Below are 13098 nucleotides of genomic sequence, written 5' to 3' on the forward strand. Positions count from 1 at the left end.
TTACACCAGTTTAGACTCTTTCCAGAGTCATTTAAGAGTATCCTACTAGGATGCACTTAAACTTGACATGTTGCCATAAAAATTCCATTCTAGTGCTATAAAATGGAAAATAATAACGTCTTAATGCCAAAGAAACACCACATGGAGTTCAGTGAGGACTCTTGACCAAGTACTCTGCAGAATAAATGCAGCCTGTCTGATACAGGAGGTCCCAATCCTAAACAGTTTCTCCAGTCTACACCATGTGGGTAACATTTACTGTCTGGCCAGTCCCTCTTTGATTTTGCAAGATAAATAGTCTCAGTGCACTTAAACTGAGCTTTGTGCTTCTTTTGTTGCTCTTTATTGCTTCCTGTTTTGTTTTGGGTTTTTTTTGCCAAGTTACTCTCCGATAGCTGGATTTGAAATAGCTTGAAAGTCTTGCAGTTTTAATTAATGTAATAAAGTGGTCTTGGACTATGCCCTGTATCTCCTTATTTAGATTTTTGGATGTTTTGCTCTGACTGAACTCAGCCACGGAACTAACACCAAGGCCATAAGGACTACAGCCACATTTGATCCCAGCACTCAGGTTAGTCCTTGACACACACTGTCAACCAGGCTTCCTTTCCATACAAAACTGTGTAAGGAGGGGTTGGTCCCTGCGTAGGCTTCATCTCTCACAGCTGAAACAGCTCTCTCAGTTCTTCACTCGAACTGACAGCTCAGTTTAACTTAAGACCTGGGAAATGCTTCCCAGTCCATTAAACTGCTTTTGTTTTTTTTAATTGCTTAAATGAGCAATTAGAAAAGCTGAGTTTCAGGCTTTACAATGAGGTAATGAACTTTTTGAACCCTAATTTTTTTTTTCCTTATTACATATCTTCTCTCTAAAGTTGAACATAATAAGAGAGATCTCAGGTGCTGGAATGCAGTACAGAATAAAATCCTAGCAGTTAATGAATGTTTTCAAAACATTGCCAGGGTGATAGAAAAAGAAAAAAAGCTGTGACCTGATTTTTATTATTTCTATAATTTTCTTTTTCTTTCTTGGCTACAGGAATTTGTCATCAATACACCTGACTTTGAAGCTGCAAAGTTTTGGGTTGGTAATTTGGGGAAACATGCCACTCATGCAGTTTTGTTTGCCCAGCTCTATACTCCTGATGGAAAGTGCCAGGGAATACATTCCTTTATTGTACAGGTAGGGTGGGAATATTGCTAATCCTTTTATTCTTTTGGGAAAGAGTGGGTTTAAATTAAAGACTCTGTTATGCTGTTATTTATACCTGACTAGCAGATGCTTTATTTAATATCTTCACAGTTTATTGCAATTGTAACAGGATACATTTTTAAATGTTCACTGATTCTATGAACGTTGTAGAGCTAGTTTTATACTATCAGTTTTCTGCAAAAACTTCTGAAAATACAAAAGACCTGAAGAGTCTCCGGACATGATCATGGTACTTATATAGTTAAAACTTATCTGTGTTGTATGAAGTCCTGAAAGTCTTGCACAGGGCTTAAGATGATTTGTGTCTGCCAATGCTGCAGGCTGATCTGCATGAAATCTGAAAAACTTCTACCACAGAAATCTATTTATAAGATTAAAGGCATCAGAAAATATGTTGGTGCAATAGAAAACTTGTACGTAATAAAATGAACTAGTTGCAGACTGATCGAAGTTTATTACAGAATCAGGGAATATCTCAAAGCTGATTGTCCCATTAAAATTCCATTGGTTTCTCCTGTGTCTGTGTACACCTGAACTAGGTTTCAGTGCTAGTCTGATGAGAGAAGTCATCAGTGTTAGGGGATATTTAACACAGTGATGTAATTAGTGAAAAGTAATTTTCATTAAAGTATCTATGTCTTGAATGAGAGGATGCATAAGTACAAGTTATATCCAGGATTATGTGCTTGAAAGAAACAGAGATATCTCTTTATCATTAATAACAGGGTACAAGTTGGGAATATTTTCAACCTTTGAAAAATTCAGGCAATAACTTTTATTGTTCCATAACTGAAATGTTTTGTTTCACTTTTCTACAGATTCGAGATACAAAAACTCTCCTACCAATGCCAGGTGTGATGGTGGGTGACATAGGAAAGAAACTTGGGCAAAATGGATTGGATAATGGGTAAGTCAATACATTTGAAAGAGAAAAGAATCTAGGTTTTATCACAATGTAGTGGTGCAAAGATCCCCCTATATCTGTTCCATATTTATTCCTGAAGTGTTCACTAGTGGTTTTAAATTGTTGATATTTCTAAAGAAAAAAGCCTAGACTAAAAGATCTTGAATTTCAGTATTTTTTATCTGAATAAACAGCCCTTCAGCCTTTCTCACTCTTTAAAATGTGAAGTGCTCTTGGTATTCTGCGAATATCCCCAGGCAGCCTTGTAGTTACCAACTCTTCAACAATAATAATGGAAAAACAAATCTAGTAATTACTGAGTCAAGAACTTTATCAGCCTCTGCACCCATCTGGGTGTAAGACTTTAGTTATTTTTTCTGTTGACTTCCAGCCTACAGGAAGGCTAGTGGTGATCCCTAGACAAGGTTTATTTTCAGTAAAGATTAGGATTAATGAGGCTGAAGAGAGAAATATGTATCTTTTTTAAACCATGTGATTTCTAGACTGCAGCCAAGAAAGGAAAGGCTACTGATTTTCTTCTGTATTATATGTGTACAGTTGAAATAAAAACATACCTAGCTCCATTTCTTGGTCATGGACTCCAAGGGCCTTTCTGTGTCTACTTTACTAACCAAAGGTGTGTGATGGGGAGGATGATACAGTGAGGAAACAGAGATAGATTTCTGCATTAAAATAGTCATTATGTAAAAATTATTTAAACTCTTGCATTAGTTATGTAGCTCTATATAAAGACATAAAGGTATAAAGACATAAACTTTAAACAGTAAAGAAGAGTTTCACTTCTTTATGCCTCAAATTTCCTTCTTTCTGTTGTTTCAGTTCGTTACAGGTTTAGGTATTGTCCTTCAAAACAGACATAGCAGTAAACACAGTATAGATTCTTAAGGTATCCAGATTTCAGATATTATGGCTTTGACTGTCTTTCCAGAAGGTTGTAGGCATTTTGTAATTATTTAGCTCATTATCATTGATTCTCTGTTTCCTGAAGACACAGAAGAAATAAATTTAAAAAAACCTGAAACAACCCGAAATTAATTTATAGAGGAAAACTGTGAGAAAGGATAGGAAAAGAGGAATGTTTAAGGTTTGGTGGGTATTCTTTCCTGCTTCTGCATTACAGACTAATGGCCACCAGATGGCACAGCTGCATGGGCCTGAGTAATCTAAATGTTCTTCAACTTCGTATTTCTGTAGAAGTGTTTAAGTTCTGCTGTTGATTCTTATATTGCAATATAGATTTATGTGCAACATGGGAAAGAAGAGTATGTTTATTATTTGAATTTAAAATGAATGTAATTTTAAATCCAATTCTCCATTAACTACTTGGGAAAACAGGGTATTTCTTAAAGTATTGGTAATAACTGAATAATTTGAAATTATAATCCATAAAATGCTCTTTAAATGAGATATCAGTGGTTTCCTGTCTTAATGTCAGATGGAGTCCCAGTCTTAGTTGGCATCATATGTCATTTAAAGCAGTCATAGGGTGTTCCTGATTACTTTGTATATGTTGGTTTTAAAAAAATTCTTATTATGTTAAAACAGTAGTGCCCAAAGAGTCCCAATCATGGATATAGATCTTTTAAGTATGCATTAAGACAGTCCCTGCATTAGAAACCTTAAGACAGCACCTGCAAATTAAGAGAGAAGGATGAGGGAGCCCAAGGTTACCCATAGATACCACTCATTCAGCTAGAAATTCCAGGGTCCTGTGTTCCTGAACTACCTCAGCTACTTTATTTTTGGAGATTTCTAAGATTAGAGGCAGGCCAACACTGCTCTCAAGAACCAGGGAACCAAGTTTTGTTCTGCAACCTAGCTGCTCACACTGAGATGTCAGGAGTGTAAGGGTTTGTAGATGTCTGCTCTCAGAGATACACAAAGGTCTGGAGGAGGACTGGAGAGGAAACTCTGCATTTGTTTGCAGAGACAAGCCATGCCACCCTAGAGAATGGACTCTTGGTTGCATGATCTGCCAAATGTCAGGATCCACAGGGAGATATTTCACCAGATACTGCCTTGTCAAGGTGTTCTCCTTGGCCGTTTAGCAATCTTACATCCTCGTTTACTCCAGAGAAAGCACAGACTTGTATGTGGAGAGGAGAAAACCTTCCCTTACACTGTGACTACAAGTATTAGCCTCCACTACATGCACTGCCAAATTTTTTTGAATGTGTGTGTGAAGTCTGGTTCAGCTACCATGAACACTTAGTAAATCAGGTCTATTTCCATGTAGTTACACTCAGGATATGTGGTCACAGAGGGGATCAGAGTCTGACATCTCTGACAGAGATGTTTGATTTTGTTCCTGCGCTTCAAGAAATTTATGCTAATAATTTTCAATATGGATGCAGAGAGTTAAGTTCCTGAACACTAATGAAGGTCATGGGGAAGAAATTCCAGAGCCTCCTTGGAAAATGCTATTGATTTATGCTATGTAAGAAAACAGATTAGTTAATCGTAGTTGTTCTGGCTTTGAAAAACAATCTCTTGGGTTGTTTGGCTGAAAGTTTCCTGCTAATGCAGAGTGTAATGTTTTTAGCAAGAGAAAGAACTTCAGAACTAATGTGGGACTTTTCGCAGTGTAAATCCATTTCTAAAATTATCTTTCCAAATAATTATCATAGTTTCATGATTCGAGTGTCCAAAATTCACATCGTGTTATCAGGTCTTTCACACAGAATCACTAGATTGGAAGAGACCTTCAAGGTAATCAAGTCCTACCCATGCCCTAACCTCAACTAGATCATGGCACCGAGTGCCACATCCAGGGATGGTGACTTTACCACCTCCCTGGGCAGACAATTCCAGTACTTTATCACTCTTTACATAAAAAAAATATTTCCTAATATCCGACCTATATTTCCTTTGGCACAACTTAAGACTATGTCCTCTTGTTCTGTCAGTTGCTGCCTGGAGAAAGAGATCAACCCCCACCTGATTACAGACACTTCTCAGGGAGTTAGAGTGATAAGGTCACCTCTGAGTCTCCTTTACTCCAGGCTAAACAACCCCAACTCCCTCAGTCATTCCTCACAGGGTTTGTGTTCCAAGCCCCTCACCAGCCTTGCTGCCTCCTCTGGACGCACTCAAGTGTCTCAACATCCTCCCTAAACTGAGGGCCCAGAACTGGACGCAGCACTCAAGGTGCAGCCTCACCAGTGGAAGAATGACCTTCCTGGTCCTGCTGGCCATGCTATTCCTGATACAGGCCAGGATGCCATTGGCCTTCTTGGCCACCTGGGCACACTGCTGGCTCATGTTCAGTCAGCTGCTGATCAGTAACCTCAGGTCCTTTTCTGCCTGTCTAGCCACTGTCCCCAGCCTTTAATGTTGCAGGGGGTTTTTGTGGCCAACATGCAGGACTCAGCACTCGGGCTTACTGAACATCATCTTATTGAATTCTGCCCGTCCGTCCAGCCATTCCAGGTCTCTCTGCAGAGCCCTCCTACCTTTCAACAGATCAACACATTTCCCAGCTTAGTTTTGTCTGTAAATTTGCTAATGAAAGATTCCCTCATCCATGTCATCAGTAAAAATATTGAACAGACCTGACCCCAGCACAGCCCCCTGAGGGACATCACCGGTGACTGTCCCCAGCTGGATGCAGCACCATTCACCTCCACTCTCTGGGCCCAGCCCTCCAGCCACTTCTTAACCCAGCAAAGAGTGCTGCTGTCCAAGCCTGGGCTGCCAGCTTTTCCAGGAGTGTGCTGTGGGAAACAGTGTCAAAGGCCTTGCTCAAGTCCAAACAGACAACATCCACAGCCTTTCCTGCATCCACCAGGCAGGTCAGCTGGTCATAAAAGAAGACCAGGCTGGTCAAACGTGATCTACCCCTCTAAATGCTTGCTGATTGGGTCTGATAGCCCGGCCATCCTGTAAGTGCTGTGTGATGACGCTTAGTATAAACTGTTCCATTTGTAACTTAAGCTGCCTTGACAACAAAAAAAAAAAAAAAAAAAAAAAAAAAAAAAAAAAAAAAAAAAAAAAACCTGATGATGAGTATCTGGGATTTCAGGGCTTTTCAATAAAATGTGTAGGAGGCATAAGGAGCAGGGGAGTGACACACATAAAGCAAGAGCTGGGCTATGTTGATTTGCCTTTCTCTTTCCGTCCTTTGGTGTAGGAGGTTTTTTTTTGTTGGGTTTTGTTTTGGTTTTTTTTGGGAGGGAGTTGGGGGGGAAGGATGTACCTTAGCTACTGAAGCATTGCTCAAATTACACATTATTCAGTGCACATCAGTAAATGATTGACACTGATTTGGGGGTGAGCCACTTCCATGTCCAGTTTTAACTAGCAGGAAATTTCTGCTTTCCCCTCTTGAGAGATCGAAATGATGCCCAACTGAATCTGCGTGGGGAAGAGTGGAAAATCAGCTATAATTGTATTTTTGAAGTGGTGCTTACCATGCCTTTCTTTAGAAAACATGTTGAGCTCATTCAGCTGTGTCCACTGATAACTTGTATACAGTTTGTTTGCAGATAAAACCTTTCTTAAGGGAAGAATTAGAGAATTGAAACTGTGATTTTACCTTAAGTTTTTGTAGGAGAGAAAAGGGTCTTTTCAAGGAAGAATTATTGACTGGATCTAATGATAATCATGGGCTCGGGAAGACTGATGGGGTTTATTAGCTGTTTAACAGCCTTTCATCCACAATTAAAATGTGGTCAATCTTTGCACACATACAGCACAGTAAGATGTTCAGTATGTTCTCTACCAGTCAGTGAGGTCAGATTCAGTTTTCTGGATACTGAAAACAAAACACCCAAGAGAAATGGGTAAAGAGGATTTATTGGACAGAAAAGCATTAAATTGTGTAAAAGAATCTCTTCTGGAAAGAGATACCTCAGAAAGCCCTCACTATAATTCCTTGAATATTGTCAAAGATGGGATATATCACATGACCTCTGAGCCTTCACAAATTGCCCTTAAATGGTTAATTCATAATTTGCTTTTTTGTTACTATTTCAGTATCACTGCCAATAATACATTTTGATTCTGCTACTGCTAGTTTAAGAGCAGAACAAATGAAAGTCTAGTCATTTTTGTCTACCTCTATTTATTCTCTTCATGCTCATTTAGATTTTGTTACTGTCAAAGTTATTTCTCTAGGAAGATAGGAGCTATAATACATGGTTGAAGCCTAAATAGTCTTTGAAGCTTCATCTTTCAATCTGAAAGAGTAGTTCAGTGAAGATAATATCCATAATCAGCTTCTTTGGTTATTTGCTTCTACTCCCAGACTGCCTTTTTCTTTGTGCTGTGATGAACATTTATGTAGCTGTAGGGGACTCAGCCAGGGAGCTGGAACTGCCTGAAAACTAATGAAAAAAAACCCCAGCAATTTTTGCTGTCTTCAGTCAGATAATTTGTCAGGTCTTGTTCACTGCAAGGCTTTAGGAGTGGCTGTTTTGGTACAGAAAAAAGAACAGAGATATAAGAGATCGAGTATAAAAATCAGTCCTGCTTCCCAAATAAATAAGCTTGGGCTTGTTTAATATTTTGTGTTCATTAACAGCCTCTGACCTAAGTTTCAAACAATAGCAATAGCAATTAAGTGGCTATAGAAGAAAAAAGAATGGTAAAATACCTGGCCCTGTATTTATGTTATCTGAATACACCATGAATACTTTAGTCGTTGTGAAAAGTGCTATTTCCACAGTTAAAACTAGGTATTTTGCAAACACATCTTGCATGTTTACAGCTTGAATTAAAGCTGAATCATTGACATTTCCCTGCTTTGCCCTCCTCATGCAGTTTCTGCAGTCAGGGTTGGACATTATGTGGGTACATATAGTGCTGTGCACGTTACTAGGCTACGATCACATTGCTGCAGAGTGCTGCCTTATCCCCTCATTTTTGTCATGTTCATGTGCCTTAAAATTCTACAGCCATAGCTACTTCACACTGAAAGGTACTTGATGTGGGTGAAAATGGGGAAAGGAAGATTTAGATCTGGTCATGCATTTGTTTTTTGACCACAGAAATACAGCCTCACATCTGCCATGAACTTCAACTGACTGTTTTTGTTCCTTAGCAGAGCTCTGTCAGCTCTCAGCAGCTGCAGGAGTGTGCACGTGCAGAGCTCCTCAAAACACTGTCACTTGGACTGTAAGAACTTCAGTGTGAGTGGGTCTTTGTGTGCCTGTGAAGTCCATTAGGTTAGCATTAGGAGGCCTATAAACTGCTGTGTTGTTTTATCCTTGCTATTGAGCATTACCGTAGAGAGCTGCATTCTTAGATTAGAGCCTTGATTGTAGAGAATAAAAGTAAGATACTGCCATGCAGTTTTCCCCAGTTTTATTATAACTCTTTTCAGCTCTAACCTTTCTGTGAGCATCAGTCTAGAATATGTGGTTATTTTCTTTCCTTCTGCAAGTTTTTCATCAAACCTCTGAAATGTTATTCTTCCCAAGGTTTACTCCCATAAACAGCCTTCCAATACCATTCACCTGCTTTCTATTTCTGGCTGGAAGTCTGGCATTAGAGATGATTGTACCATCTCTAATGTGGTCAGTAACAAAAGCTGGCAGAAAAGGCATTTTAGTGAGTTTGAAGTTCACCAAAGCATGTTTGAGCTATTTGTACTATAGGTAACAGTTTATTACTTTAGTACTGGCAAAAGGAGCTCGTAGCTTTTCCAGCTGCTCCTCTTTTATCAGCATTACTGCACACCAGATGAATTACTATTGCATGATTTAAAGTCAGTGAGATTAACTTAGTTTGAAATGTTCCCTAAACTACTGGCCAAAGAACCCAAACAAGAATGCTACTATTGGAATGGCACTTCTCTCTGCTCAGCTGCTCTTGGCAGAAATCTATGTGATACAGTTTCTTTTTATCTGTGGTAAAAAATGTGCCTACATGATGCAAAATTGCACATTGCTGTAGAGCCTTGTGATATCTATTTAAAGTGACAGCTGTCTGTCTGTCTTGCTGAGAGGCCTTCATCTCAGTCATGCTATTTGCTGTGCTGAAGAGGCCCTAAGTAGGGCAGCTTTCAGACCTCTGGTCTTGTCATCACTGTGTGAAATTTAGCCATTTTCCAAACTTGCTGGTACATGATATCCCCATGACTGTGTATACAGTTCCATTATTGTAAGATATTTCTTCAATTCTTTAAGGAGATTTTTCCCCTAAATGTGTTGACAGATGTGGGCCAAGTCTACCCTTTCTAGGCTAATAACCATTTAAAAAGTGATCATTGACTTCATTAAATCTTACTATTTATTTTTAATATGTTCCAATATCAAATTCCAATTGGCCAGTGTGTCTAACAATTCCCAATAGCAAAGTTCTTGGAGAAGGAGCATAACAGCAGTTGGCAGCAATCTCACAAGGTCACTTAACCCACCAGTCCTGTGAGGTTCTGCTTTTATTTCAACACTCATGCTTATAGGCAAAAATATCTTATTTCTTTGCACATGGAAATTTTCTGTTGAATTTTTAATTGCTAGTTCTGCCTCTCTGCTTTGCTTCTTAAAGTCTTTGCCATCTAATATGCATATTCACATATCTTTGTATAATATATCTGTAATGGATAATATCAAGGGAAAAAAATCTAAACTTTAAAGACCTGTTACTTGAATTCATTTTGATTTTAAGAAAATAGGCTATCATATAATGATAGGAAATTCAGTATTCTGGTTCACTCTCTGTGAAAGAAGTTATTAAAGAAGCATGTGCTTGTAGTTTTTAATCCTAATAATTTTAGGTCATCTTTTATGTGGTACAGAATTAGCTTCCTTATATTTGTGTCAGACAGATTATAATAAAACTTTCTTGAAGGTTTTGCACTCTTTGCAACAGAAGACTTCCCTTAGATTTAACTGTTTTGGATTGTGTTACAGCAAGTGAAAGTGGGTAAAATTGTTTAGGTCATTTTGGGGGCTGTGTTGTTCAGCACACATCTGTCACCTGTTCATTATGAGTAGGCTTGGAATTCCTAAAAGTAGGGAATTGGTGTATAGATTTATAAAGCAGTAGCTTTCAATTTCCTTTTTACAAACACTTGAGTCTCAAGCATGGGTCAATATAAAAACTTTTCTACAACTGCACAACTTTGCTCAGTGAATTGAACTAATCACTACAGTGTAAAACACAGCACATAACAGAGGATAATTTGCCATTTTAGTCATTGTCATTATCTCCCAGGTAACAAATGGCAGAACAAAAGGAAGTGTCCTTAAGTTGTATCAGGGGAGGTTTAGGTTAGATACTGGGAAAAACTTCACTGAAAGAGTGTTCAGACATTGAGACAGGCTGCCCAGGGAAAAGGGGTGGAATCATCGTCCTTGGACGTGTTCAGAAGATGTGTGGATGTTGTACTTAGGGATGTGGTTTAGTGGTGAACACGGTGCTGCTGGGATAATGGTTGGACTCTGATATTGGAGGTGTTTTCTAGCCTAATGACTCTATGAATGCTGCCATGAAATATTACCATTCATCACATACAAGGCTAAGCATGTTCCAGATATGTATTTGCAGAGATAAAGCCCAAGAACTGGAGTCCTTTGAAATACTGTCCTATTATGTGCCCCAAAGATTGTGTCATCTCTCTGTTAGGTCAACTCTTCCTTTTGTCTGGCTTCCAATTTTTACCACCCATTTAATAGCTTTTTCAAATAATATTTTATTGCTTTCTTCCATGCATCCCTTTCTATTCGATCCTTATAAACATCCATGGAGCTCTCTTACTTTCATCACTGTTTTTTTTCTTAAAATTCTTGTTTGCTCTAATGGCTTGTAAAAAGATGCCATTGATGAGCTGCTGGTGTGCTGTGACTGGCAGGCATTCTGTCAGGAAAATGTTCTTCAGTAATTAGTGTCTGCTTCACTGTTCGAATATATTTGTAGCTTCCTGCCTTATGCTTGCATTGTAAGGTGCTAGGAGGAAGCACCTTCCTGGAATTCTATGGATGGAGACAGCAACTGTGAAAAAAGAATGTAAACTAGGAACCCAAACCTTGCTACACACACTCTTCCATAACCAAAGTAATGAGTAATAATAATTAAAAAGCTCAATTTCTTTCTAAGATGCATGCTATTGCTTAAAAATATCAGTTGTTACACAATTTTAGTTGTGATTCTGTTTGGGACATAGGGAGCAGAGAATGTGAATTTAGCCAAAAGATCTTTCTAGAAAGAGATTTTTTATTTTCAGTGATATGAAAAAAATATTAATGTAGATGGAAATCAGATTTTTGGAAAATATGAATTTGCTTCTATTACAAAGTAGTGTAGTCTCACTGAAATTGGCATTTAACAAAGCACTTATTAGTGTTGTTGAGGCAGCTGGTTCTTGGTTAGTATAGCACGCCTTTCTCCGTGTTTAAGTCCGAAAATACTGTGTATCTCTAAGGCTGAATAAATTCAGTATTCAGATATGTTTCCTTGGAAACAACTCATAATTTAAAAGCACATGCAGCTATGCAGCCCTTATGTAATTTATTAATGTGAAAGACCTGGCTCTCGTGAGCCATATTAAATAGATCAGCCTTTATTGGCAGGAAAAAGGAATTTTCTTTGATTACAAATACAGCTTTTCAAGTGCTATTACACAGTGAGATACTTGTGAGTGGGGTTGATACTGCTACTATTGTGCCAAATTGTGTTGCCCATTTGGGTGAAACAGTTCAATCACTTTCATCCTGAAAAATATGAATACTCAGGGCATTCTCCCTATCTTAGGAACTTCACTCTTTATTGCTGCTAGAGTGCTGCAATTTAGAAAGGGTTGTTCTGCTCTTCATTTTCTAAGATGCCACATTTCAGGGAACAGAATTCCTTATTTGAGTTTAAACAAAGGAAATTTTTCCTTTTGGTTCCTTCTCAGGGCACTGTTTCAGCTATGTCCTTATTTGTATTGCAGTAGAATGAGTGATCCTCACAGATCTATATTTTAGGCTCATAAAAATATATAGTGTCTCTATTCCAAAGCAGTCTCGAGACTGGACTAAACAACACCTCAGTTAAGAATATAGTTCTGCAGAATTGTTTGAGACGGGGAATTATTTGGAATGAGAATGGCCAAGTCCCATTCTAGGCAGCAGAAGGAAGTTGTTCATCTTCCCAAGCTTTTTAACAGCTGAAATACCAACCAAGGCAACCTAAGTCATGCAGCCTGAGAATTCAGTTCAGCCTTCTGAGGTGTCAGTGAAAGTACCTGTCAAACTGCCTGTGTACAAGGTCTCTAATAAGTAACTTTACTTGTCCCTTCCCTCAACCAGAATATGTTGTTCATTCTTCCATTACTTTTTTATTTCTTTCCTTGCAGAGCTGCTGAAAAGGTCTCCTAGAGTCAACGAATTGTTTTTTCTGGTTTTGTAAACATCATTGTTTTAAAACAAAAAATCAAAAATCAGAAGAGTTATAACAAATTCTCTTCTTGAATTTATTGTGCTGCTCTAAGTCTGAAAGTCTTTGTTGTCCCAAGAATACTTCCCTAAAATTGCCTACCTGGCCTGATGGACACTGTTTTCAGTTCACTGACATGCCTGAGATAATTTTGCAATCCCATCTTTCTTGTGACCTTTTTTTTGTAATATAACCACCTTAGACTATGTAGACATAGATTTTATACTGTTTATGTATTTGTTTAAACAGGTTTGCCATGTTCCACAATGTCAGGATACCAAAAGAAAACATACTAAATATCGCTGGAGATGTCACAGCTGAGGGGAAGTACTCAAGTTCTGTCAAGGTATGAAACAAGGTCTTGTTTTTTTAAATATATAAAGGTATAAGCAGGTTGAGAGACAGAGCTTCCTCTTATGTCAGGAAGTACTGAATACCTGAACTTAAGAAGGATGTTGACAGTTTCACATGGGGTATGAATGTTGGCTTTTTAATTGCATTTCAAAGATGTCGCAACTCACCTTGCTGACTTTACTGAACTTCATGCTCTTTGCACTCCTCCACTGATCCCAAAAAGTTTAGAGTTTGACTGTGTTCAGAC

The 13098-nt window shown here is 38.3% G+C and overlaps 1 protein-coding gene across 3 annotated transcripts in view; it reads left to right on the forward strand.

The window, feature by feature from the left end:
* Positions 1-13098, forward strand: part of ACOX3 (acyl-CoA oxidase 3, pristanoyl) — a 32882-nt gene that overhangs the window by 5456 nt on the left and 14328 nt on the right. For all 3 annotated transcript variants that reach the window (XM_083862220.1, XM_083862221.1, XM_083862219.1), the window contains exons 5-8: positions 482-571; positions 1040-1183; positions 2032-2120; positions 12747-12843. In XM_083862220.1, coding sequence (XP_083718346.1) covers positions 482-571; positions 1040-1183; positions 2032-2120; positions 12747-12843 — 420 coding nt within the window. The remainder of the gene's footprint in view (positions 1-481; positions 572-1039; positions 1184-2031; positions 2121-12746; positions 12844-13098) is intronic.

This window comes from Zosterops lateralis (genome assembly GCF_965231275.1).
Source record: "Zosterops lateralis genome assembly, chromosome: 5".
In the NCBI taxonomy this organism is placed as follows: Eukaryota; Metazoa; Chordata; class Aves; order Passeriformes; family Zosteropidae; genus Zosterops; species Zosterops lateralis.